General features: G+C 38.2%; 13 protein-coding genes and 2 non-coding genes across 15 annotated transcripts; 8 read left to right on the top strand and 7 right to left on the bottom strand.

Moving 5' to 3' along the window:
* Positions 1–249: 249 nt before the first annotated feature.
* Positions 250–3,240, top strand: C5L36_0E04910 (uncharacterized protein; the record flags this gene model as incomplete). The annotated part of the gene is made up of 1 exon (XM_029468054.1): positions 250–3,240. One exon carries the CDS (start codon positions 250–252, stop codon positions 3,238–3,240), a length of 2,991 nt encoding a protein of 996 aa, XP_029323914.1.
* A 97-nt stretch (positions 3,241–3,337) lies between these two features.
* C5L36_0E04900 (uncharacterized protein) lies at positions 3,338–7,096 on the bottom strand (the record flags this gene model as incomplete). Its single annotated transcript, XM_029468053.1, has 1 exon — positions 3,338–7,096. The coding sequence occupies one exon, from the start codon at positions 7,094–7,096 to the stop codon at positions 3,338–3,340; it is 3,759 nt and encodes a 1,252-aa protein (XP_029323913.1).
* Positions 7,097–7,746: 650 nt separating this feature from the next.
* On the top strand, positions 7,747–10,902 carry C5L36_0E04890 (uncharacterized protein; the record flags this gene model as incomplete). Its single annotated transcript, XM_029468052.1, has 1 exon — positions 7,747–10,902. One exon carries the CDS (start codon positions 7,747–7,749, stop codon positions 10,900–10,902), a length of 3,156 nt encoding a protein of 1,051 aa, XP_029323912.1.
* A 142-nt stretch (positions 10,903–11,044) lies between these two features.
* Positions 11,045–12,445, bottom strand: C5L36_0E04880 (uncharacterized protein; the record flags this gene model as incomplete). Its single annotated transcript, XM_029468051.1, has 1 exon — positions 11,045–12,445. One exon carries the CDS (start codon positions 12,443–12,445, stop codon positions 11,045–11,047), a length of 1,401 nt encoding a protein of 466 aa, XP_029323911.1.
* A 291-nt stretch (positions 12,446–12,736) lies between these two features.
* C5L36_0E04870 (uncharacterized protein) lies at positions 12,737–13,495 on the top strand (the record flags this gene model as incomplete). The annotated part of the gene is made up of 1 exon (XM_029468050.1): positions 12,737–13,495. The coding sequence occupies one exon, from the start codon at positions 12,737–12,739 to the stop codon at positions 13,493–13,495; it is 759 nt and encodes a 252-aa protein (XP_029323910.1).
* A 127-nt stretch (positions 13,496–13,622) lies between these two features.
* Positions 13,623–15,173, bottom strand: C5L36_0E04860 (uncharacterized protein; the record flags this gene model as incomplete). The annotated part of the gene is made up of 1 exon (XM_029468049.1): positions 13,623–15,173. The coding sequence occupies one exon, from the start codon at positions 15,171–15,173 to the stop codon at positions 13,623–13,625; it is 1,551 nt and encodes a 516-aa protein (XP_029323909.1).
* Positions 15,174–16,550: 1,377 nt separating this feature from the next.
* Positions 16,551–16,623, top strand: C5L36_0Etrna11V. The gene has a single exon. It is a non-coding gene; the product is annotated as a tRNA-Val (tRNA).
* Positions 16,624–16,972: 349 nt separating this feature from the next.
* C5L36_0E04850 (uncharacterized protein) lies at positions 16,973–17,494 on the top strand (the record flags this gene model as incomplete). The annotated part of the gene is made up of 1 exon (XM_029468048.1): positions 16,973–17,494. One exon carries the CDS (start codon positions 16,973–16,975, stop codon positions 17,492–17,494), a length of 522 nt encoding a protein of 173 aa, XP_029323908.1.
* Positions 17,495–19,132: 1,638 nt separating this feature from the next.
* On the top strand, positions 19,133–19,205 carry C5L36_0Etrna11R. Its single transcript has one exon. It is a non-coding gene; the product is annotated as a tRNA-Arg (tRNA).
* Positions 19,206–19,418: 213 nt separating this feature from the next.
* On the top strand, positions 19,419–20,111 carry C5L36_0E04840 (uncharacterized protein; the record flags this gene model as incomplete). Its single annotated transcript, XM_029468047.1, has 1 exon — positions 19,419–20,111. The coding sequence occupies one exon, from the start codon at positions 19,419–19,421 to the stop codon at positions 20,109–20,111; it is 693 nt and encodes a 230-aa protein (XP_029323907.1).
* A 348-nt stretch (positions 20,112–20,459) lies between these two features.
* Positions 20,460–21,260, top strand: C5L36_0E04830 (uncharacterized protein; the record flags this gene model as incomplete). The annotated part of the gene is made up of 1 exon (XM_029468046.1): positions 20,460–21,260. The coding sequence occupies one exon, from the start codon at positions 20,460–20,462 to the stop codon at positions 21,258–21,260; it is 801 nt and encodes a 266-aa protein (XP_029323906.1).
* A 129-nt stretch (positions 21,261–21,389) lies between these two features.
* C5L36_0E04820 (uncharacterized protein) lies at positions 21,390–23,012 on the bottom strand (the record flags this gene model as incomplete). The annotated part of the gene is made up of 1 exon (XM_029468045.1): positions 21,390–23,012. The coding sequence occupies one exon, from the start codon at positions 23,010–23,012 to the stop codon at positions 21,390–21,392; it is 1,623 nt and encodes a 540-aa protein (XP_029323905.1).
* Positions 23,013–23,314: 302 nt separating this feature from the next.
* C5L36_0E04810 (uncharacterized protein) lies at positions 23,315–23,815 on the bottom strand (the record flags this gene model as incomplete). Its single annotated transcript, XM_029468044.1, has 1 exon — positions 23,315–23,815. The coding sequence occupies one exon, from the start codon at positions 23,813–23,815 to the stop codon at positions 23,315–23,317; it is 501 nt and encodes a 166-aa protein (XP_029323904.1).
* A 507-nt stretch (positions 23,816–24,322) lies between these two features.
* C5L36_0E04800 (uncharacterized protein) lies at positions 24,323–24,739 on the bottom strand (the record flags this gene model as incomplete). The annotated part of the gene is made up of 1 exon (XM_029468043.1): positions 24,323–24,739. One exon carries the CDS (start codon positions 24,737–24,739, stop codon positions 24,323–24,325), a length of 417 nt encoding a protein of 138 aa, XP_029323903.1.
* Positions 24,740–24,911: 172 nt separating this feature from the next.
* Positions 24,912–27,059, bottom strand: C5L36_0E04790 (uncharacterized protein; the record flags this gene model as incomplete). The annotated part of the gene is made up of 1 exon (XM_029468042.1): positions 24,912–27,059. One exon carries the CDS (start codon positions 27,057–27,059, stop codon positions 24,912–24,914), a length of 2,148 nt encoding a protein of 715 aa, XP_029323902.1.
* Between the last annotated feature and the right edge of the window lie 92 nt (positions 27,060–27,151).

The following is a 27,151-nucleotide window of genomic DNA, read 5'->3' as shown; positions in this document are numbered from 1 at the left end:
ACTTTTAAACGCTTACTACCTTTTCAAAGAAAATATGAATAAGCAATGGGAAGCAGATTGAAATGGAACTTGTTTCATAAGTGTCTCACTAAGCTTTTTATTTTTTACCTTTCAGGGACAAGTCACTATTTTCCGCGTATGGCAAATTCAGACTCAACTTGCCAACAGATCAATAACTTAATGTCTACTCCCCTGTCTTTATTGGAATTGACACACGCAGGGAAGAACTCGTGCATATAAAAGCAAACAATGTCTCTTTTATCGTGGAGACATTTTCCCTTCTTTGAAGGAACTCCAATAAAAGATCCACATTTTGGGTCAGAGCAACACGCCCTTTATTCCGATGCATCCCTTAGTGCAATATGTGCCGCTGGGAGGTATATAGCTATTGCAACAAGACAGACAACGGTACAACTGATAGATCAAAACATAGAAAAAGCTTTTAGCTTTCCATGTTACCATGAAGGATGGACAATCACAAAACTAGCATATTGCCAATACGAGGAGTCTCCTTTTTTGGTAACTATAGCTGAAAGACAAGGTTATCCGCTGTATCTAAAAATCTGGAATCTCAATAAGGTGATGAACATGAAGAGTGATAAGTTTGACTTAGATTCTAGCTATTTAACACAATGCTCAGTGAATAATGAAAAGAACAACTATCCAATGACTTGCTTTGCGCATATAAATGATTTATCTATACTGGCTTTTGGGTTTTCTAATGGATCAGTTATTATAGTTCGTGGTGATTTGATACATGATCGTGGGTCTCGACAACGTATTATATACCAGGACAAGGAACCAATAACATCTGTCACGTTTAAATCAAATGACCTTTTATACGCCTCTACATTCTCAAAGATATTCACTCTATCAACATCAGGAAGGAATGATAGGAAAATAGAACGTTTGCTGGATGATAATGAAGGAGCGGACCTTGACTGCACATGCTTGTATGGTTCAAGTTTACTTGTTTCAAGAGAGTCATGCTTTCAGTTTTATGATACAAAGGGTAAGACTCGTTCGATACAGCTCAGTATTCCGAAGAAGAAAACACACTTATATCATGACAGGTATCTCGTTTGCATTTCAGAAACATCAACGACAGATTTTAGCGAGTCTTCGATCTCTAGTAACAAATTACTAATTCTTGACTTGAAGAATAACTTTGTTGTGTTTAATCAATTAATAACGTCGGCAGTATCTGATATTTTTGAGATTTGGGAAGATCTTTATGTGCTGGTTATGGATGGCTCTTTACTCAGACTCCACGAGAAGAACATCAAGGAGAACATTGAGATTTTAGTTAAAAGTGACTTATTCCCTTTAGCGCTAAAGTTAATAAACGAAAACAGGAAAGCATTTACCGACAATGAGGTGATGAATATAGAAAAGCTATATGGCTTCTATCTATATAATAGAAATGATTTTGGAGCCGCAATAGATCAGTTTATAGCATGCATACCTTTAGGTAAGACTAGTGAAATTATATCAATGTTCAAGGGCAGTTCAAAGATTCAGTATTTGATAAGGTATATCTTGAAGATGGTCGAACTGAAAATTTCCACCCCAAATCATATAGACTTGTTATTGACATCATATTGTAAGTTAAAGATGTTACCAGAATTTGAGCGATTTATACGTGATATTGAAACGGATGATGACTATGATATTATACCCACGGAAACGCATAAATCGTTTGATATTGATTCCATTATTCAACTTTGCAAAGACAATGAATATTACAGTTTGGCATTAGTGATTGCGGAGAAATTTCAATTAGCTTCCAAAGTTGTTTCAATACAAATTCATGACCTCAAGGATCCATTTTCAGCCCTTGATTACATCAATTCCTTACCGATAGATGATCTACTCAGGGTTTTGGTGGACAATGTGAGCACACTTTTGAATATGCTACCAAACGAAACAACTCAACTTTTGATTGACGTATTTACAGGAAAATATACAATTAAATCAAGGACTTCAGAACGAGGCAAAGAAACTGATAATTCAAGCACGTTTTCTTATCCAATATTCACGTCTTATAAGCAATTTTCCAAATTTATGAATACAGGCCAGGGCGATGATGAAATTGAAGAAGAAAAAATCCCTACTTACCAGCCGCCTAGACCAAGAATGGTTTTTTCTAGTTTTATGAATCATAATTATCAATTTGTAATTTTCTTGGAGGCATGTGTTGAAAGTTATGAAAAATATGATGGTAATTCCCAGGATAAAAGTGATATTATTAATACTCTATATGAACTATACCTCACATTAGCACAATCGGATAAAGCAAACAAGCAAGATTGGGAGGAAAAGGCAAAATTTTTGTTATATCAAAGAAAGGAATGGTCAGAGGAGGAAAAGTCCAAACTCATTTTGATTTCGAATATTTACGAATTTAGTGAGGGTGAGATGATTATTCGTGAACAAACTGAAAGTATATCAGATTTAAATATTGAAGGCTATGAATTGGATTTGTTTAGATCTTCAATATTTGCCTCTGACATAGAAAAATCATATGACATAGTTCTGAAATACGGACATAAGGAGAAAGAACTCTATAGACTTGCGTTATTAACGTATACATCTTCTAATGCATATTATGAGAAAATTGGTGATAAAAGACTTCAGAATCTTTTGGAGATCATTGAGCAAGAGAATTGCCTAACTTTACTGGAGGTTTTGGATTGCTTAACTAATGAAGATACCAATGTAAGACTTGGGGTGGTTAAAAACTATCTTTTAAGAAATATAGAGAAACAAAAACTAGAAATACAAAAAAATGAAGAATTGAAAAATGCATATGAATCCAGATTGTCCAATCTAAAATCTAATATTGCTGACTTGATGAATGATCCAAAGATACTAAACAGCACTAAATGTTCTGTTTGCAACAATCCACTTGAGTTTCCTATGGTATGCTACAAATGTGGCCACCAAATTCATGAACACTGTCTGATAGAAAGCACCTCGGGTAAATCATCCTTGAAAGGGATGTCATCTAATTTTGTCCTAGGAGATACCGACGAAGGATTCATTCCATGTCCAATTTGCGTAACTGACCAAGATGCTCTAATACTGTCCAAGAAACAACAAGAGGACTTTTCTCTACGTCAAGATTTGTTCAAATCTACTGTTAGGGTAAGCTCGGACAAATTTAAGTCTATGTTTTCATTTCTAGGGAGGGGTGGAATGGAAACTTCGAAGCTTGTCTATGATGGATCCAGTGTATAATTGTATTCTACCTATAAATAAGCAGGGGAAAGCGATAAACATTAATTATTGTCTACAAAAAGGGGTGGAAAGCTCTATAAAAAAATTTCCTCCGATACTATTTCGTTAATACTGTGGGGTTTGTTTCAATAACTTGTTTTAACTTTGCTAGTATGTCCTTTGTTATCAAGGAATTCTTCTTATCCTTTTCGTCGAGTTTTCTATCAAATCCTGCAAGCTTGTAGAGTTCAACGATATCTTGAGGAACAATACTTAACTCTTCATTCATTTCGATCATGTCGTTGATAACCTCAATGGCTAAAAATTGATTTTCACCACCTTCAGAATTGATTAGTTTAAATCCATCATTAATCGCTTCACTTTGCGAGCGATGAATTGATTCATTGGAGTACAGAATGTTGGGGGTAATAACAGTGGCCAAATTATGTGTGTCCATTTTGGAGCCGCCACCCCCATTATCTTCATCGCCTATTTCAGCAAATGTAGCAACCCACGATAAAAAGGCAAACAACACTTCTGCCAAATCACGATTTGGCTTTGGAAGCATCGCATATGCCAGTTTAAGAACCCTCTCTCTCTTTCGAGCAATTGCATCATCATCTGAACTATCTGGATCAGAACCTAATTTTTGAGATAACAAAAATAAATCATAAAGTTTAAATGTTAGCAAAGGAACAGGTAAATCCCTTAAATATTTCTTTAGTAAAGCTGCTAACTGAATCGGGGTTTCAGCATCGAGTTTTGGAGTGCGATCAGGGTGTGAGTCTATTTCTTCAACCAACTGCCTTAATCTTTTGATATTACCATTTAATCTGAAAACACCTTCTGTGCTGACATCCTGTTTTCTCATTACGTTTATCAATTCATCAACAAGTAAAGGAATCCTGACTTTACGCGTACCTACTCCTAAATCACTATCAGTACCAAACTTTTTCACAACCGCATCCAAAGGAACACCAAAAACACCTTTACCAGAGCCAGAGATGGTGGCAGAGCCAGATTTGAAATCATTCGAACTTGTACTTGGGGAGGATGAATGGATACTACTACTGTTTCCTCCCCCTCCAAAAATCTTGCCCCAAAAGGATGGCGCCTTATGAACATCGATCAATGTAGTACAGTATTCTATGGTCACTTGATTGGGAAATATTTCATAAAGTGCTATTGCGGCAATGTGTCTTATAATCTCATGGGCATTATAGCTAAGTTCAGAATATCTTACCACATTATTTACAGGCTTTTTCTCTGCCGAATCCTCAATGTCATTAATACTTAGTTTTGGTCTATGTGTTGGTGTTTGTTTGCTATCCTTCTTTTCGGAGATTTCAAGCTGATTATTACTAGTGGTCTCAATTGTTTTTGGAACGGGCATATTAGAGATTGCTGACGAGTAATCCCGTTTTTGGAATTTGAATGCATTTGGCCTATGTTCCCGTGCTTGTTCTGAGCTTACAATTCTAGGGATATCGTCTAGGGTAAGAGAACTTTCGTTTTGTAGAAGTTTTGATGTAATTGCCGCATTAATAGATGCTCCTATCTTATCGTCAGAAGGACTTTTCGTGTGATGATTATTTTCTCGATAATCGTAAGAGCTTACAGGTTGCTGTCTATTTTGAAATGCTCTTTTTTTGATAGATAGATCCTTCACTCGCAATTTCATTGATCCTGTAGTGCCAACACGAGACTGCGAATTTGAAACCATTTTTTCAACCTTTTCAGCTTCGTTTTTAGGTTGGTATTTGTCTGAAGCAGCTGATGGCTCTGGAATATTCTCAGTATCTGCACTCCATGCAATTGGCGCCTCCAATATGACAGATTTCCTAATTTCTTGATCAACATTATTCAATGTTCGTGCTTCACGCAGAGACCTACGGCGTGCAATTTCAGACACATTGTTCTCATAAGAGTCTGTCGAGTCGTTCTTGGGGATTTGATGTTGTTCACTTTGTTGCTGCTGTTCTCGTTTGATTGACTCTCGATCTTGCCGTGAGTGGGACGACTTTCTTAGTATACTGTGTTTATTTGATGCATCAGACGGCTTTCGTGAATTGTCGGAAAAACTCGTTGGAGTTGTGGTTGCACTCACGCTGCTGTGTTGCTTGGAATGCCCAGACTTGACTCGTTTATTGATAACAACTTTAGAACGAAAGAGTGCAATTTCCAGCAAGTATGCCAATTGAATGAATCTTGTTACCACGGTAAATCCAGTTGCGGAATTCACGTCATCTGATGCACAAGATGGACAGAGTACAGCACCTGTTTTTCTATTATATGCGGCTTCTGATACGTCTGTGATTGAGATAACTGTGTTTCCTGAACATTTTGAACAAACAAAACAGTTGAGGTGCCATCTTTTCTCATTACTTTCATCAATTTTATATAAGATGCAATCATCTTCAATACTCTGGTGACAGTGGGAGCATGTATCATTTGATTTTGACGATACATGAAATAAGTCTTTCTTGTACTTTTCATGATTAGCAATCTCATTTAACAAAATTTCAGTTGGCTTCATAGAATTCGATAACCTGTTGTATTCTAAGGAGTACATTAGCGCGTTCCTAGATATTAATTTGATAAAATGGGCAATTGAAGATATTAAAGACAGTAGCTCTTGGGAATATTTATTCATTGACAATTTTTCTGGGTCAATGTCCCTCAAAAAAGTTAGATAAGACATGAGTTTCGAAGTTAGTGAGCGTGGCTCTTTAGTAAGTTTAGAAAATCCTTGATACTTTGGCAAACTGTGATCGATGGATATATTATATGTGCTGGAGAAAGAACTGAGACAATCCAGGCACTTGAATAGGCAATAAATTTTAAATATCAACTTAGACGTAAATGACAAACCCTTTGATTTACTATTTGTTGTTGCAGCATGTAACATCTCTGAAATTAACGAAGCACAGGACTCTTCGAACTCAGATAATGTTGTCCATATTGAGATTGTCAGATTCTCCAACGTTGTGGAAACTTTGTATAGTTGTTCCGGATCTGATGTTACATCATCTATTGTATCCACACCTAAACCAATGGCATCAACGTTTATATCCACTTTCCAGAATTTATGAGTCATAAAACATTCTGGATGCCACTGTTGTTGTTTCCCACCTCTATTAATCTCCACATACTGCTTCAAAATGGCACATTTACAACCTTGGCAATGATATGCATACAGCTTTGAATAGTGGAAATGACAATAAATTTTCCCCTCATTTGCATAATAGTTGTCTGACTCAAAGACTTTATGACAAACATCACAGAAAAAATGTTCTGAGTGATACTTATGACCAAGTGCAGTAATATAAGAGCCTCTAATAGCACTATTACATGTATGACAAATCAAATCAATTCTCTTGAAGTAATCATATTCACATAATGGCACATTGATAGTATGTTTTTCATTGGTTTTATTATCCATCACTTCAATATCGGCAGCAAAAAATTTATCGGAGCATGGTTTATGACAATCATAGCAAGTAAAACAATCTATATGATAAATGTTCCCCATTGCTCTTACCAGAGTCCCAATGATTTGCTTTGAGCAAACTTTACATATTTTGGGTTTTTTAATAACAGTTGGCTTCTTTGAAGGACTTGTATACAAGTTTGGGTTTGTGGCATTCACCATTGATTTCTCTGCATACACACTATTGTCCACGTTTCTGTTGTCGAAAAGTGGTTGAATTAAACTTGCATCGATGTTCTCTTGATTGTTATTAAGGGGTGGGATAAATTTTTGAAAATCTTTTTTCGATGGTGACGAGTATAAGTTATGGTATAGGTGTTTGCGAGGTGAGCTTTGTATTGTGGGTCTACTGGAATCTGAAGTTATACTACCTGTATGCTTGTGCATATTTAGGTGAATTTAGAATGACTGTATGATATTTTTAGACCTGTGGGTAGTATTCCTGTGGAAACACTGTATATTTATTTATTTTTTTTTTTTCTCAAGGGTGAGATGATGTCACTATAAACTGATACAGCCTATCAATTGAGTTCGGTTTTATAGAGAAACCAAGAACTATTTGATTGATCCTAAATCAAAGATATCCGTTGAACTTTACTTTGAGAATCTAGTAAGTTCCTACAGTTTCCCAAAGTTGTTTTTGATGTAAACGATGTAGTGATTCACGTTTCGCAAGGGCGAAAAAAGTGAGCAATCGAGTGGGAACAAAACGAACTTAAACGATGTGCACAAACACGCAGCAAAGGATTGACAAGGCAGGGTTGGAATGGGCAGCTCTGTGCTTGCGTAGACACTGATGGTACTATGGAGGACTCCTTGCCTTAAAGTAATGGTCTTTTGATGGAAATTGTGCGCCCAACAGCTGAAACGACCTGCAATGAAACAGCCATTACATATTTGGGGGCATGTTCTTGATCTCTCCCCTTTTGGGGTAACAAGATATCCCAAAAAGTAAGGAAAACGGCCAAGGAGTACAAATAATTCGCGAATGTACTCTTTTCACGCAACAAAAATGGTTTCCTATTTGGGACACGGACATGTATCTGCGATTTTCAACTTGCTTGTTCTATCTATTTGACGGAGAAGAAGGGGGTTTTAATTGCAGGAAATCAATGTCACAGAGCTCTCCCGATGCTATGGATGGACCTAGGAAGAAGAGAAACTACTCTAGAAAGGGATGCATCCCATGCAAGCAGAAGAAATGGAAGTGCGATGAGCAGAAACCCAGCTGTCTTAATTGTCTGAAAAATAACAGAGAGTGTTCTTATCGCCAAATACTCAAATTTGACGACAACCGATCCTTCACCTTGAAAGGCTCTAGGCTTGCCAATTTCAAGAACGTTCACGTTGTAGAAAAAAGTGTGAAATCAGAACTTGGTAAAAAGCAAGACGGGCAACATAAGTTTTCAAAATTAAACGTTATACCTGTCTCCAAACCTTCGGACGACCCGTTTAACTATAAAATTCCACGTGTGGTTCAGAACAGTGACGATGTGGATGAAAACATAATCAACCCACTTGAGTTTTTCAGCAGTACCAATACAGATGTTGGTCCGGATAAAGTGCAACCCTCAGTGGCCCAAATGGACAGGTCTCCGGGCATTATCTCACAATCAGATATGGAAAATACTTTATTCGATGGAGCATCCAATCTAATTACAGACCTGAACGGTCTTATCAATTCCTTTCAAATGGATTTTAGCAGTCTGGATTTTGAGAACCAATTCAAGCACTATTCAGGAGTAGATATTGAAAAGAAACAACAACAACAACAACAACAAGATAATAGCTCAAATTTCCACCAGACATTCACACCATCACTTTCCCAAATTAGGTTTGAAGGTATATCTCCAACAAACTATTCTGTCGAATCTTTAGAAACGAATTACTCGAGAGTTACATCAGCTAACTCTCTAGCATCACAGAATAACCTGATACCCGATGTCCATACAAGTTCACAAACTATACGTCAAATATCAGCGGGAAAGACGGATGAAAAAATACACGACGTTGAAGGAGGTCTCTTGGAAGCTATGGGGAAAGGTGGACGTGAAGACAGCAACGAGAGTGGTAGAGTGAATGTGGAAAAAGAAGATGATGAAGAAGAAGAAGAAGATGATGATGATGATCAATACTCTTCAAACACACCTTATATTGAAACACTTACAAAATCGCTAGAGGATTACGGGACGCCGAAACATATACCAGAAATCGAGTCACCGGCAGATTCACCTTTGGGGTATAACACTCTTGTTTCAAACTATTCATTAAAATCTGGCCTAGCGAGGTTGAATGTAGATCATTTAAAAGCCTTCCCTCCTCCAAACAAAGATATTTTGAAGCCTTTTGATTATATCGAAATTATGAATAAAACACTAACAGATGCTGATATCGAATTTATTGCAAATTTTTTTAGTTGGTCCTTGGATTCTGTACATACCGAATATCTGAAGGTTTTCATCACACATATTCACCTCAACATTATACCCTTTTCTACTAACTATACACAAAATGCATATGTGAAGATCTTTTTACAACAAGCAAAGCAGTCACCACATCTACTCTTTGCAATTTTGGCTATTGCTGCACGGTACGAAGTTTACCAAATTGAACAGCACCCTGAGATCCATCAGTATGAGGAAAAACTCAACTACCATAGAACTTATCGGACATATTACATATCTTCTTGTCTGAAGGCATTAGAATCAATTCTACATTCAAGGCAAACAACATTAGACAACATAGAATCTTTGTTGTTGACCATCCAAGTGCTTGCCTCAGACTTTTCTGGTCATAAAGGCTCTCAATGGAGAACCCATTTGCATGGAGCTAAAGACTTATTGATAAAATATTGTCGCTACCGACCTTTATCTCTTGAACTCACAATAGTATGGCTTTGGTTCCATTCCATGGAAGTATTGGCAGCACTAACGTCGCCATATGGGGGAACTGTCCATGATTTTGATGAGCTTGATGAATTCTTGTCGGTTTTATGTCCTCAGATGCCGCAGTATATGAAAGATTTAGGTCGTGCTCATGAGATATTCAGAGGTGAGAGTAAGCTCTTGAAACCCGGGAAATTAACTTATGCGTTGCGTTATATGGGTATACTGGTTGACAGCAACAAAAACTCAGTCGACTCAAGGTTCAATATGTATTTGGGCTATGATGAAACGTTACTCGAGGCTTTTAATGCACTAATTTATGCAATTGAGTGCATTAGAGGAAGAGAATCAGAAGCCAAACTATCAGACACTTTCCAGAGATATGAGGGTAAAATAATGAATGTGTCAGGGAAGTCTCTAAACTCTGATTTTCTGCTGTCCCTGTTTAGTTTAATAAAGAAGGCACGGAACTTTCAGTATATAAACAATCAACCTCCGTATATTGTTCCTTTAGGCATGGGTTCTCATCCTTTTGAAATAATGAAAGATCTCGAGGATAATGGAGAAAACGCCAACTCAAGACTGAAAGATGTTTTGATATCAACCTACATTCATCCTTGTAAAGCACACAGATCAAACGATGAAACTGTTGATGGTGGAGTGAAAATGAGAGGCAGAAGCACCCAACATCCAACTGAGTTGAGAAAAGAAGTTTTTTTCTCTTGGATTGACCTTGCTCAGCAGCTAAATACTGATGCTGCATTCTTAAGATTGTTAACACTACATAAAGGGATTTGTGAATATGGAATGAGTATTAAATCATCTTTGGTGCAAGAAGTGGTCGGTAGAATGATTATGGGACTATACGGCCTGGTTAGGTTTAAGGAAGACGTTGCAGAAGATATAGACAGTGATAGTAAGCTGAAAGAATTAAATGATAGATACCAAATCAGAGAATACAAGCAAGACAACGAACTTAATGAAAAATCCTTAAAGGGCCTCGCAGATTGGCCGAGTTTTCAGTTTGATAAATACCTAAATTATCAGTTTGACAATCGATTGGTTATGGTCCAATGGCCACTATATGTTTGTGGTTTGTGTTGTATAGAACCAAAGCAAAAGATCATCATTGAATGTTGTTTTGATGGATTAGTGGGTTTAGGAGTTGGAAGTGCCGAATTGAGTTTTAAAAAGTTGAGAAAGATTTGGAAACTGCAGAATCTGGGTAAGTTTGACTTTGAACGATATAACCTCTTTGCGTACGGATTTGACGATGACGAGGAAGATGATTATGTTCCATTTATGTGAAACATTGAAGCAGAAACCTCAGATTACAGCTTTTTTGTCGAACAACAAGCAATATTTGCGACATCCAATAAATAATATACAGGTAGTTTACAGTTAAAAATTAAAATGACACCACACAAATTGAGAATGAATATAGTGATTACTAATCTAGAAGTTCTCCTCTCCTACTTTCATCCTTCTTGTTGATGTAGTATCTCTCTTCATCTCTATACTTGTCAATCTTGCTCTCACGCTTCAAACGTTCAACGATTTTTGCTTCATCATCATCAGTAATGTTCTGTATATCTGGTGGTATTTCTTGCATTTGCACCGAAGGAGCTTGGTTGAGATATCTAAGATTTTCTAATAGCTGAATCCTTAAATCTTCCAAGTATTTTTTGGAGTTTTTGTTTTCAAATCTATCACCAAGTTTAGGATGCAAGGAATAATCAGGTTCAAACCATGATTTATACGGTGTCTCCGGCAATTTCGAATTCAACTCAACATTAGTCATTACACTAGTCTCGTAGCACCATAATCGACTCACGTTTCTTGGCGTGTAACCACCACCCCCAACACATAGCATCGGTATTCCAAAACTTTTAATAAATTTCACACATTCACCATGTGCTCTGATGTTTAAGTTAAAGACACCCAATCGATCACCTCCTAGCGAATCGGCACCACACTGTTGGATGATGGCTGTAGGTCTAAACTTTGTTATAACAGGCTCCATGATTGATTTGAACAATCTTATATAGGATTCATCATCTATCCCATCTTGCAATGGAACGTTCAACGCAAAATGTTTACCTTTCCCGACCCCAACCTCTTCATAATTACCCGTCCCTGGAAAAAACGCACCATCATATTTGTGGAAAGAAACTGTCATAACACGATCGGTAAGGTAGAATGCTTCTTGAACACCATCGCCGTGATGTAAGTCAATGTCAATATACAAAACTCTGGGATGCACTCTTAGCAAGTTTAGAATTGCCATAACAATATCATTGACATAACAAAACCCACTTGGTTCATCTTTTTTAGCATGATGTAATCCACCTGACCAATTGATTGCAATATCACTCATCCCGGATATTAACTTTCTTGATGCATCCAATGATGCGCCTGCGTAATATTGACAGTAATCATAGATGCCGTCAAAAACCGGACAGTCATCACCTATGTTAAATTTTTTCAAATCATTAGCAAACTTAGCACTATTTTCAGGTGTTATCCTTTTTAAAAAATCGATATAATCAGCCGAATGAAAACTCAAAAGTTCTTCCTTTGTAGCTCGTCTAGTTTCATATAAGTCCATTTGTTCATGAAGTTTGTAACCACTGACCAAATGATCAGTTAACATCAACCTGAATGGTTTCATCGGATGTCGTACACCGTAATGATATGATGCAACATTAGGATTATAATGATATGAAACACTAGGGTTGTATCCCCCGTCATTGAATGTATTTATTATGGGTTCAAAAAACGGTGTATGCTTTGCCATCTTAGCGTCTGGTGAAAACGTTTGGCTTTCGTCCATCCAAGAAGCAAGTGTCATCCTACTTGTTTTTCTTTAAGAAAGGTGACCTTTTGATTAGGCCTGCTAGTTTCAGTTCTTAGTCGTTGAATTACTTTATAAAAATGAAGATTAAGTGAAGAGAAAAGCTAGACCTTAGTTTGAACAATTCTGAATAGCTATTCTGTGATTAGGGAGAAACACCGCGCAATTGAAAGTCTTCATGAATTTCCCAAAATGAAATAAACCTAGGCATCTTTTCCAAATTGATCGGTGGCGACTAAAGAAGAACTCGTTACTTCAGCATTCCAAAAGACATACAACCAATCGGAAATGTCTGGCTCTGCAGGTTTTGATAGACATATTACTGTGTTCTCCCCAGAGGGACGATTATACCAAGTCGAATATGCTTTCAAAGCGATCAATTCTACCAACCTGACTTCAGTGGGTTTAGTGGGCGAAGACAGCGTTTGTTTTATTAATCAGAAGAAAGTGGGTGACAAATTGCTAGATCCAGCATCCGTATCTTACATTTTTGACATATCTCCTAATGTGGGCATGTTAGCTACAGGCTCAATTGCTGATGCTCGTTCCTTAGCTACAAGGGCAAGAAGTGAAAGCGCAGAATATAAGTACAAATATGGCTATGAAATGCCGGTCGACGTTCTCACTAAGAGAATGGCAAACTTGTCTCAAATATATACACAAAGAGCATATATGAGACCAATGGGTGTTGCTCTTACGTTTATCAGTTACGATGAAGAAAATGGCCCTTCTTTATTGAAAACTGATCCTGCTGGTTATTATTTCAGTGCAAAGGCAATTGCTACTGGACCTAAACAATCGGAAGTTTCTACTGTCGTGGAAAGAGACTTTAAAAAAGCTAAGAAGAAGGACCCTGAAGCCAATGTGATAGTAAAGGGTGATTGGAAACAGTTGATCGAATACGGTATTATTACATTAAGTAATGCCTTGAGTACTGACTTCAGGAAAAACGATCTAGAAATAGGTTTTGCAACAAAAGATGGATTCAAAGTGCTAACACCAGATGAAATTGATGAAAGGTTGGTTGCTATTGCGGAGAAAGATTAAGTACGATCGATTATATAAAACCTCAATAATTAAGTATAGGTATCTTTTAGATAAAAACTTGAACCTTTGGTAGATTTATATTCCCGCAAGGAGTTTTCTAAATTTAATAAATAAAAGGTGATACACACTAGTAAACATATGGAATGAACAACCATGGACATTCTTTTTCATATCTAACCCAATCATCACCATATTTCTTTCTACACTTATTCAAATCTCTATTTGCTCTGTGAATCAAAACAACAAAAAAGAAGGCTGGGAAAAAATATGGTAAAATTGAAGATGTACCACAGCACAATCCCCATGTGAGTGATTGAATCCAATCAGCAGTGTAATGGATTTTCCTAGCGTATCTGTACCAACCGTCAGTCAAAAGGGTAGAGCCATTCTTACATTTGATATATTTAGGATTCTTCAAAACTTGATAAGGTAAAAATGGAAATGTCTTTCTAATATTGGTATCGCCTGCCATGATTTTCCTAAACGAGTTCTTTTGTCCGTTGGTAGTATCGAAAAAATAGTATGCTGTTAGTAGCATTCCAACTAACAGTAGCATATAACCATTAGAAAAGCTATATTCTGATGGATCGTGGTAATACATATAGAGTGCACCTTGGCAGTAACTGTATGGTACTCCCGAGATATTCCAGAAAATCAACATGAATCCGAATTTTTCATACGCCATGTCCCATGTCGGAACAATCAATTCTTCGCCCTTTGAACATGCATTGGCATAAATGTAATAGCAGAAGGTTAAAAAACAGCATTCCTTTGAAACATATCCATAAGTTTCGTATTGTTTCAAAGAAGTCCCTAGACCCAGTAATGCAAGAGTGTACCATGGTAATCTAACTTCAAAGAACATTTTGAGATCAATGATACCTATCCTTGGATTCAATGGAGCACCCATGAATAAGTCATAGATATGGTTACCGGACATTCTATGATAATCTTTTGAAATAAAGAGTGTGTAAAAATAAAGGCTAATTGAGAAAACAAACCCGTAGAAAATAGAACATGTCATAATCTCACCAAAGTTGTCCATGATGTAGTAAATCTTAAAAATTCCTGACCAGTGTAATGCAATAACCAGTGCTAGAGTGGTATAAAAGGATGCATATGCGTTGCAGAAATATGGTAACTGTTTATTTTTCAGATGCTTCAATGGTTGACCCTTAGTCCAAACTCCCGGTAAAGTCACATAGAAAATACCTTGAGTAACAATAAAAGAAGTGTAAATAATGAAGGAAAACTTAGAGGGAATTGCATACTTCACAACATATTCTTTCATTTGAAGTAAAAACTCAGGCCATGTTTGGCCATCCGTTGGCCATGCAACAGCACCATTGTAGAATCTTTGGCTGATCCACATGTAGTACATTAACAAAGGAAATCCTAGCATCATACCAAGTGCACCAACGGGCCCACCAAATTCATATTCGGTAGTTGGCTCATACAAAGAGGGGCTTTCTTCCTGCTTTTCTGACATCCTTCTTGGGTAATTTAAGAGTATCTGAACGAAAAGAACACTGGGAGAATAGAAACTGTTCACAGAACTATTAAAATAGTGTTTAATGAAATTCTCAAAAATAAACAATTTCTCGTTCCCCCTCGTTCCCCTCGTTCCGAATTTGTAATGCATAGTTTTAAAACGAGAGCCAAACCTTAAAAGCAACATGGTGATGCCGACCGGCCTTCGTTCTATGAAAGAACATCCGTCAATAGTCGAAGAAAGCACCGGCACAACCTTGGAAATTGATTTTGTAAGCTAGGGTTCCTTGAAACACGGTTTGGACTTGAGGGGATAATTGTATAGAGAGGATGCTTTGACATTTAAGCCTTTCCAAGTTCACAAGTAACAAACCTGGGAAAAACTCAGCACTTGGTAAGGTATAACATATGTCTACTGCCCTTCGAAAATAATGCCTTCAGCATCCCTGGTTTTTTTCCAATTGTTCAATCCTAAGCGTTTATGCTACATGACATGTTTATCACTGATATGTAGTTGATACCAAATATTTCAAGTAAATTGAACCCTAGTCTAAGTTCACCAAACCGTGCATCTGGCACGACACACTACTAAGAGAGGAGAATTCAAATATGACGGCACGTTGGTGTTGATTAGCTATCGAGTTTATCCTTGATAAAAATTTGTATCGTCAAAGTAGTGGTGGCGTATGTCGATTGTGTAAACTTCAATGGTCACTGTGGTGCCAAATCTGATCACTAAAGCTATTTTTACCTGCTAAGTCCATTATCATTTACTAACACAGAGAGAGAGGGTGTACTGTAGAGTCGTAGCATTACTTTCACATAACTTCGGTGTCCGCGTCAACGCAGCTTTTGATTACTATCTACATTCCCGTTAACACCTAGTTAAGAAATAAAAAATTTATGTAGTTAAAGGTTCGCCTTTTTGAGATGATCATCTTGCATATTGATGAACTGGAACCTTGAAGGTATCTATCAATACAAATGGATGAAGAATCACTATTAATTGTGTGAGTTGTCACCATTTGAAAATTGGCATTCACAATTTTAGATGGTATTTGTTACAGATAATATTCTAGGAGAAAAAATCAGCTTCTCTGCTGACCCTCAAAAGCCGACAATGTTTTAGCAATTTTTGTTTTGTGTAGGAAAAAGAATAGATTAAGACTCATCACACGTTACCGTTTCATTTTTTTTCTCATTTCATTTTTTTTTTTTAGAAAAAAAAGGTTTATGAGAGATTAATTAATTACAAATGCTAACCTTTAAAATCAATAGTGGAGGTGGAATTAAAAAACCAGACCTCCATCATAGGCAATGGTTAACTGCTAATAGATTATTTATAATAACTCTATTGGAAAATAGTGATGGCCTACATATACCAGAAAGCTAAGTGACCTTGATATATTTTATTTAGTTTTTGGTTCTGTATTCGTTCCTGTTATAGTTTTTTCTAATAACTTAAAGAGAAACACCATAGGGTAATGTTTTCCATGTTTGATCGTTTTTTCCTTCCTTCTATGTTATGGTTAGTCGACGATAGAGGGACACACTAATGTACTTTAGTCGTTTGGTCTAGTGGTTACGACGTCCCCTTCACACGGGGAAGGTCGCGAGTTCGAACCTCGCATCGACTAAATAATAGTAATTTTTTAGTATCTGCATTACTTGAAATAAGTAAATTTTCTTTACTGTTTTCTTGTAAATTTTTGACAAAATAAACTATCAGTAGCTGGTTGCCTTGGTTGACGTTAGATATAACATTTTTGTTGTATTCCTAAGATAATACAAAAAAAATGAAAAAAAAAAAATTTGACCACGGAAACGTTGAAAATATTTGATCATTTTGAGAAAAAAAAAAAAAAATTTATAGTGGACAACTTCTCATTCGTATCGAATCTTGAAAGTTTCACAATTTCAAAGTTACGAAATCCTTGAATGGTATCAAATACTCTGCAAGAGTTGATTTTTAAATCCATCGCTTTTATGAACAAATACCAGCAACAGGTTTCCATCCAATCCGAAGATATGTGTATGCGTCCAACACACACTTATACCTCACCTGCTGTTCAATCAGTGGATATTTATGATACCCCAAATAATAATGAGTTGATTGCCTACAATGAGGTTCGTATGGAAGATCAATTTCATGGTGATGTAATTTACGAGGATGAGAAGGATATAGACGAAAAAGATTATGACGAGAAGGACTTAGATGAGAAAGACTTAGATGAAAAAGACCTAGATGAGAAAGATTTTGACGAGAAGGACCTGGATGAAAAGGATCTTCTCAACTTTATTGAGAAGCACTACTATGAAAAAGCATATGTTGATTATGACGACTTGACGAAAAATAAAGAAGACTACGATTGGTTTATGCCTGATGACAAAGAAGAATTACAAAATCGTGCTGGTGTATTCAAAAAATGTAAAAGCTTGCTTAAGTATGCTGCTGTAATATATGGAGTTGTTTTCATGATTGGTTACTTTGCTATGTATAGAAATTAGCCTGTTTTTAATTAGATAATCTAGAATGTACCACCTAATAGAACCTATAGATTAATATTAGAAGCAAAGAACATATTTATTCTCTATTTCTTAAGTCCTAAAAAGTTATTTGCTAACGGCGGTTATTTAGGGGCTGTATATAAAATGCTTTTAGGAAAGGTCCATCTCTATTGCAACCGCAAAGTCTAAGCGGAAATCTAACTAGGTACACTAGAATGACTTCAAGAATACAAAAATAGTAGAATAGTAGAGGTAGCAAAGAGAAATAAAGCAATACACACAATCAGACTGTATGTTTTCAAATGTATGATGTCAAGTTACAAAAAAAGGAAACTAAAACTGGCAGCTTTGTGATACCCGCCTTGTACCACTCAATTACCATTGATTTTGCATCTGTGCACATTTTAATTCTTCGAGCGGTTATTATAAAGAGCTCAAAAAACAGTAGCTTTTCGTTTCCATAGCAGTTACTCCCGCGTTTTGACAATTTAGGTTTCTAGTTTTTCTATAAGTATACGAAAAACAGTTATCTTAGATTTGTCGATATAAATAAACCCTTGTTGGTAAAGAAAAGCATTTAAGTCTCTAAAAATTGAACCTTTAGTAGACTTTTTGGTAGAAAAAAGTTTAACCTTGCTGAATCAGCAAAGCTAAAAATTGGCAATTGAAGCTAAGTTTTTGTTGCTGGAAAAGTTTCACCTTTTGTGACTAACCCCAATTTGGTATCATTCTTTTGTGGAAACAAAATGATATAAAAAATGTTGGGACCCCTCTTTTTTCCTGGTAAAGTATTTTAAGCCTTAAGCTTTCTAAGTTTGAAAAAGTTAGTCAATTATGTGTATAACTAAAGTGCCCAAGTATGGAGACATTTAGCATTGGTAAAAAAAAAACTACTTTATTTGTTTCTTTCTTTGACCTTTTCTCAAGAATAATATATTTCTAAATAAATGGAAGATATTATTCTGATTATCCCCAAAACTATAACTATGTTTGTATCTGACAAATAAACGATTAAATATAACCTGCTTTCAAGTTTATGAAGAAAGTTTTCTCCTAAGTAATATCGGTATTAACTGTCAAATTATTGTGCCATGAACATATCAAAAGGAAAAAAAATATTTCAAGTGTTTAGCGAACAAAGGGATGATTATTCCATTAGATATACTTTCTGGTGTTAATAGTTGAGCTGGATTAGTTCTGCCTCGGATATACATTGTATGAGTAATAGACTAAATTGTTGCTAGTAATATATGTATATAAAACAATGCATAAAATTATAAAAAGATTATTAAGGGTAAAAAAAAACCTAAAAATACATAGTATTGCGTATCTTTGATAAATCAAGGGTACAAATATAGTCTCTTAAATTAAAAATTGGCGAATTCTTAGTTGTGTGTGTCCACGTCACTAAGTTTGATTGGTCTTGATAGAAATGGTAAGGGTGTTTGTAGTCCAATTGTTTGATGCCATGATTTCTTAACTCTACAATGTTTGCTATATTTATATGCCTTTATCATTATAGAGAAGACAATATATGTCAATTTACACCAAATAAATCAAAAGAACAAAAGAAACTGGACCATTGTGCATTCAAGTTTAGCCAATGTAAATAACCATGAAAAAATAAAAACAAGCAATGCCCGTGTAGCGTAATGGTTAACGCGTTTGACTTCTAATCAAAAGATTCTGGGTTCGACTCCCAGCATGGGTGCAGGCATTAGCTAATATTTTTAATCAAGTGTACAACGTTGTTACCCGGCCTGAAAAGCCGCGATTTCATTTTTCATATCACAAGTAATGAACATGTTAATGAATTGATATTTTCCAATTAAGTTGAACTAGCTGTAAAGAGCCAAGTTAAATTTTAATTAACGGTGTGGATAATTTACAGAAGTTATCCAGGGAATAAATTGGAGTCATAAACATGTTCAGAGGACTCTTCTTTGCTAGAGGACTAGCTACATCTGTTCGGAATGTTGAGAGCGTTAGGAACACATTAAAGGCAAGTGATTCAAGAAAGACGTTCTTGATTGACATGTATACCCATTTTTGGCGTGAAAATGAAATTGTTTTGCTGGCTCACCATAATAACTTGCTATCGACCGAGAATGAAAGTATTCGTAAACAACTAAGGAAAATTGACTCAAAGCACACTGAAAATAGATTGGAATTTAGGAAGCTAAAAGGTTCATTATTTAGATATTTCCTGAGGGCAAATGGACATCAGGATCCAGCAAGTAAAGCTGCAGCAAGGTGGATCAAGAGACACAACATCAGACATCCGCTGGAAAATTTGTGTAAGGGACCAACGGCAGCCATTATCATCAAAGAATTAGATCCGAAATTAGTTAAGGATGTTATCAAGTTTTTGAGCACACAGAAGGACAGGTTGTTTGTTATGGGTGGTAAGGTTGGAGATGAGATTATGACGCTAGAGAATCTCGAAGAGTTTAAGAACATGTCATCATTACCTGAATTGAGAGCGGAACTAGTGGGCTTGTTAAATATGGCATCTGGTGGCGGTGTTACCAGAACTTTAGAAGCTGCTTCAAGTACGTTAGCAATGACTTTAGAGAGTCGTGTCAATGAGCTTGAAAAAGGTGAGATTAAGGAGTAAAGTAAATTAAATACACGAAGTTACTAAATAGATTCTTGTAAATATAAATATCGACATACAAAGAAGGTACAAGTAAAACTAAGTGTAAAAAGAAAAGAAAGGTAGACCTCTATAGATCAAAAGGTTAGTTCATATATGGGGAACGAAGAAAGAACAAAACAATCTAGACGGGAGGAAAAAATGTACAAGGAGGAGAGTCAAAAAAAAAAAAAAAAATTCAACGTTAGTTGAAAAATTTCAACAATAAATCTACAGAAACATGAGCTTATACATGTAAAAACATTTGTGATATAGCCAGGGGAAGAGATTCTGTTCACTGAAAGCATCCTCACATTCCATCCATTAGCCATGTCTGACAGTACTGAAAGTATATCCAAACGCCGAGAATACAGACTTGCAAAAAAAGCTGAGAAACAAGTCACTTTTACAAGTGAAGCAGGGGTTGGTAAGGCATTACCAAAGAAAAGATACTACCGTCAACGTGCTCATTCGAATCCATTCAGCGACCATCGGTTGGAGTATCCAACGAGTCCATCAGACATGGATTGGGACAAGCTGTTTACGAACAAGGATGGTGAGCAAGAAGTTAAGATCGCCGATATAGGGTGTGGATACGGTGGATTAACTGTTGCATTGGCAGAGAAATATCCAAGCAAGAGGATCCTAGGTATGGAGATCCGTGTCCAAGTCACCGAATATGTTGAGGAAAGGATCCGGGCTTTGAGGGAATCCAAGAAGGGTCATTATGGGAACTGTGCCGTAATTAGAGCCAATTCCATGAAGTTTTTGCCAAATTTCTTCAAGAGGGGACAGTTGGAGAAGATGTTTTTCTGTTTCCCCGACCCACATTTCAAACAGAGGAAACACAAGGCCAGAATCATCACCAATACGCTATTGAGTGAATACGCATTTGTATTACAAGAAGGCGGTATTTTGTATACGATCACAGATGTTTTGGATTTGCATGAATGGATGAAGAGACACCTTGACGAGCACCCTCTATTTGAGAGATTAACGGAGGAAGAGGAAAGTGTAGACCCATGTGTGAATATTATGACACATGCAACGGAGGAAGGAAAGAAGGTTGCAAGAAATAACGGTAGCAAGTACGTTGCATGTTACAGAAGAAGAGCCAACCCAGAACTCTGAATAGTTCTATTCACATAATTGTAAACGTGGTATTTAGTATATAGTATATCGTATATATATATATATACAGCTGAGGGTGTATATTTGTATATGTGTATATGTGTATATGTGTATATGTATGTTGATTGATTAGGCGACCCAGCTCCTGATACTACGAGAATCGTCTGTTTTGAATTTGTGGATGGACTTAAGACTTGGTACCTGAACATTAATATTAGGTTCTTGAGGAGGCTGCATTGGATCGATGCCAAGGGTTGCGGATTCGACAGTTGAAGGAGCTCTTGAAGACTTGGTCATAGAGGAGGTTCCATCGTTAAAAAGCGACTCCATTTCTTCCAACGATAAGCCCTTAGTTTCTGGATAAACAAAGTAAACGACACACATGGAGGTGAAGCAAGAGATGGAATGAATAAGGTAGAGACGCCACTGGATTTTCTCCAACAAGATGGGAGCCAGTTGGCCGACAATAAAATTTGATATCCAGTTAGTTGCTGTAGCAAGTGAGGAGCCACCTGAGCGTGCCTTATTAGGTAAGACTTCTGGGCCTATCAACCAACCTATGGGTCCCCAAGATATGCCAAACATGGAGTTATAAACTGAGACAAACAAAACCACCAATTTTGAGTGTTTGAGTAGAGAAGTGATTGAAATTAGGATGAGTGAGATGCCCATTCCTGCACCGCCAAAGATCAACAACGGTTTTCTTCCCCAAGATTCCGACAATTTCCAAGGAATCAAGGTTGAGATGAGATAGATTATGGAGTTCAAGCCTGTCATTTTCAATGCGTCTCTACCTTCCCAACCTGCATTTTCGAAAACTAGAGGGGCATAATAGGAGATGACGTTGATACCATTAAATTGGGCAAAGAATTGAGCCGAACAAGCAATAAATACCCGATGAGGGTAAGTGATGACTGTAGACCAAAGGTCCAATTTCCCCTGGAATCGATTAAGAATGACATTTTCCTTAATGGAGGAAAATTCCTGGATGGCTATTGGGGAATGGACTTCGCCATTGGCAAACAAATCTGCCAAAACAACAAGGCCTTCCTCATCATGGTCATGTTCCAATAGCCATCTTGGAGATTCCACTAGAAGATAAGAGCCTAGCCATAAGATCAATCCAAAGAAGACCTGAGAGGCCAATGGGATTCTAAAGGACAAGTTCCCATCAATGTAACTACAAGCGTAATCTAGCCAAATGGAGGAGGAATAACCAAGAATGTTCCCCGTGAATTGAACGCATCCCAAGAACCCCCGTTGATCAGCACCAGAGATTTCAATCATGTACATTGGAGCTGTTCCACTCAATAGCCCGACACCCATACCGGAGACAAATCTCCCTAATCCCAAGATTGTCAAATTCCATGCAAATGTTTGAACCAAACCGCCCAGGGAGAAGAGGAGGGCTCCTAAACGAGTCGTTCTTCTGCGACCTCTCCTCTCTGCAATATGCGTCAATGATAGAGACGTCAATAATGCGCCAATTTCCAAGATGGCCACGACTGTACCTATTTGAAGTGCTGATGGGTCATTAAATTCGAGTTTGAAATGTGGATTAACAATGATGGAGGAGAAGTAACCTTGGTCGTATCCAAACAAAAAGACGCAGATGGAGACAAAGACCGACATGAAGACAAGCAAGGGTCTTCCGACCAAGATGGAGCCTGGAATGTCTCCTGGAGCAATCTCGATAGTTTCATCGTGTTGTTGTTGTTGTTGTTGTTGTTGTTGAAGCAGATGCACATTCATTTCCGCCCAATGTTTGTTGAAGGTAAAGTAAAGGCCATTTATATGATCCCAAGAGATAAACAACTAACCTAAATAGTAAACAACAAACAACAAACAACAAACAACAAACAACAAACAACAAACAACAAACAACAAACAACAAACAACAAACAACAAACAACAAACAACGAACAACGAACAAGACATTCACATATATCTCCAAGAGTAACTCGACTTCTCCACAAATGTTCCATCTTCTTATCACCCCCCCTATTGCCCTTATTAGCCATTCGCTTATCCCCTTCTCCGCATATCTCACTATACTATGCAACTTCGACTGTATATTCCGCCCCGCCCGTCTCAGTGCCGGCAACTTCCACCTTGGCCGCAACGCCCGTCGCAGCCAGCGCCCCCACTAGCACGCCGCCGGAAAACGCAAGAAACCGTCCGCTGCTGCCCAGCGTTTCCTCCGGGGCCCCCGCCCAGCAGCGCCGGTAGCAGAGAGCGCCCGCGTCGCGTAGCAGAAACGTCCCTGCGTGGTTTGTCCGCAGCGAATCCATTGCACGGCCCTCCAGTGCCGCCCACACGTCGCGACACACAAATTTGACGCACTCGAGTGGGGTGCGCAGTACTGGGGGGTCCCCTTGTGGGGGGCCCCCTTGTGGGGCCCCTCCCTCGAGGAGACGGAGGGCGGCTTTGGTGCCCACGGCAATCCCTAAGGCATGAAGCTCGGCCTCACTGTGACGGGCACAGTGCTCATTGAGAAGATATTCGAGAGTTGTTATAGAGACATTTTTCATTGATGTGGTTGAACCTGTAGCCATTGTCTCCAGAGAATGAGGTATAGTGTGTCGTATGGTATCTAGTAAAGTATCGTAGGGGATCTAGTAAGGTACCATACAGGGTATAGTATAGTATGGTACAGTATGTTGGTTGTGAGTATTTGAGAAATTTGCACTTTGCAAGTTGCAGTGCGCGAATTTTGCAGTAGTTTTTGCAGTAGAAGATTTGATTAGTGTACACAGACTATTTGTTTAGAGTGTATTTGCTTTAAGAGTATTTGCTTTAAGAGTATTTGCTTTAAGAGTATTTGCTTTAAGAGTATTTGCTTTAAGAGTATTTGCTTTAAGAGTATTTGCTTTAAGAGTATTTGCTTTAAGAGTATTTGCTTTAAGAGTATTTGCTTTAAGAGTATTTGCTTTAAGAGTATTTGCTTTAAGAGTATTTGCTTTAAGAGTATTTGCTTTAAGAGTATTTGCTTTAAGAGTATTTACCTAGTATACACAAACTATTTATCAATTCATCTACTTGACCACCTACTGACCCACCTATCAATCCTCCTCTTGGACAAAGTCCTTGGCTAGCAGCTCCTCCCTAACGGCCCGCTGCCATACACCCATTTGTCCATCCTCCACACAGCCCCTGTAGTACGCATGGTTCACTCGCAACACACTCCCCGGCGCCATCTCCCACTGATCCAAATTGTCAACTGCCAGGACACAGCTCTCCCAAGCCTCAAACGTGATCCACGCATACCCCTTGGACTCACCACTCTCTCGGTCCCGGGCTAGAACACAAGCAGTAGGAACGCCAAACTGAGACATGAGGATCAATAGATCGTGCTCGTTAGCCTCTAGGGGGAGCCCACCAACATACACCGTATTAGTGTCCTCGTAGTCTCGATGCCACGAAGCACTAATCGGCGTCCGCTTCGCCAACTCAATTGCATTCAACCTGGATACTGACATGCACTGTTTCCACAACACAATCTCTCCAAATAAACGTGACTGTATGGTCGCCTTTCACAATAGCAGAGTGACCCTATTATAATGGTGGAATTACTTTAATGATTCCGTGTAGTAGAGAGGAAAAAGAAAAAAAATAATCATCCTCGTATTTGTCGTTTATTTGTTGTCCTCGCTAAACCCTCCTATAGAGGACAATGTAACTACTCCCGTCTCTCTCTGTTACCTTGTCCTTAATCCCAACTCGTTCATCGTCAAAACCTATCCACTGGCTACCCACATCGACATCACTAGTGTAGTGCCCCCCATGTAACGTTCCATAGTGCCGGATCGTCCCATAGTGCACATACTTAAACTTACCACGCTGGCCTCGTACTGGGAATCTGTTCAACTGTTGTACCTCATTGTCATCTCTCGGCGACGGCCAGTACTTGTCCATGCTTATCATATGAGGAATATCAACCACCTTGTTGTCCTTCTCAAATGCGCCCCCCTTGTATGTAAACCGTTCCAAATGGATGATTAACACAGGTGGCAATCGTGTGATTGTCAGCTTCTTACTCGTTGTAACGTTTGGGCCTTTACACAACTTAGGACACTCCCAAACATCGTCTCCCTTGAGGGTCTCTCGCTTGGTGAATTCTCTGAGACAGTCATCGAGGGCAACTGTCTTGGTGTGTCCCGGTTTCAGCACAGGTATAGGAATAGACAGCATATTGAACGGAATAAACGTCGTGGAGGTGCAATGACAGGAATCACATTCCAACCGGGACGCATATTGTCCACTGAAGGTGTCCACTATAATGGAATAGTCGGTCTGTAGATACCTCTCCCATTCGATGGTCGACGCTAGCCTGATGGGCAATCGCTCCCGATTCGCCTCGTCCTCCTCGCTGACATGCACGTGTTTGTTCCTTGAACTGAGGTTGAGATCTTCATGTATGGCATCTAGGAGAAACTGTAAAAACTCACCGGCATCTTGTTGCTCCGTATTGTCAAACATCTTGTTACCTTTGCCAATCTCTCGCTTGAACCCATCGGGCTTGGTGGCATGCTTCTTCCGGGAATTCTTCCTCATCTCCTTGGCTAACCTCTCGTAGGATTTCGTAATGCCTCCACGAGTCCCGTATTTAGATTCCTTTGCAACAAATTCCTCATATTTACCCTCCAAGATATAATCTGTTAGTTCCCTCGTTCCAATGAGAACTTGAATGACACTGTTCATATAGCATGAGTTGCCTAGATTATAAAGCCCAGATATAATCGGGATCGATACCTTACAAGGAACTTTTGCATTCGTGCTAATAGCTAACGGCCTGCTATATCTTTGAAGGCCAACTTTCGGGACGTGTCTTGTCTCATTCTCATCATCCATAAACCTCACCCATTCTTCAAACCCGCCTTCGAGTATACTGAAATTCTTGACATGCTTGCCAATTTCTCTTTTGAAGTTGATCAACGCTGTGTTTTTCCCATGGTCAAACTCGTCACTCTCCCTCGAGGCTTGATCGTACAGAACGACGTACTGGAATTCTCTGATGCGTCCAAAGAGCTCCAACTCTTCTCTTGATGCAAGTAGAAAAGAGTGATCTCGTATGTCTTCGATCGTATAATGCTCCTTAATGGAAATAGGGTCAATGTTTATTATGTTTGTAAACAGTGAAATATGATTCTTCCGAAACAATATAGGCGGCCGGAAATCTATCACCAATGTCTCACAATCAAAATCGTGATAGATATCCATTAGTTGTCTAATGTCAATGAATAGTTGAACACTTTTGTAAGGTTGCCTTCCACTCTTGCCCGTCTCCAAACCGTCCAGCCTGACAGGCGCATTTGTCTTACTTTTTATAGTTCCATTGAGCAAACTCTTAAACCTTGATTCTATGCTCTCCTGGAACTCAATGGACGTGTATTTCACAATGTAATCTTTGACTTTCTCAAACTTCATCCTCAACTCGTCGTCCAAAGCTGCAGACACCATGTAGCAGAACATGTAGTCTCTATATGCGCTCTTCACAGTGTCCAAATCGTTCAACCTAGCTTCCTGGAACCTCCGTATTCGTCGTCTGGATTCTGCCTTCATGCTGGCTATCGATTCATGCTGAGATACATAGTGTTCCACCTCCTTGTCCAGCTGCCGTAAAACCAAAGGCTCCTCCACTGGATGACTTGTGCTCCCCGTGTGTGTTGTCATGAAGAAACAGGAGATCCGCTCGAGAACAACCTTGGGCGTATTCTTACATCCATTATAGGTAAAACGACACAACTGCACAACTTGAAACAACGGCATCCAAATAATGAATAACCACATCATTGTCATTTGCTTTTATCGTTACGCGGCTCAGCTCTAGCAGAAATTTATTTACGTTTCAATTACATTTTACACTTACTCAACTATCTAGCAATACTGGT

Source organism: Pichia kudriavzevii, chromosome 5, assembly GCF_003054445.1.
Source record: "Pichia kudriavzevii chromosome 5, complete sequence".
Classification (NCBI taxonomy): domain Eukaryota; kingdom Fungi; phylum Ascomycota; class Pichiomycetes; order Pichiales; family Pichiaceae; genus Pichia; species Pichia kudriavzevii.
This window is presented reverse-complemented; position numbering and strand designations above follow the sequence as displayed.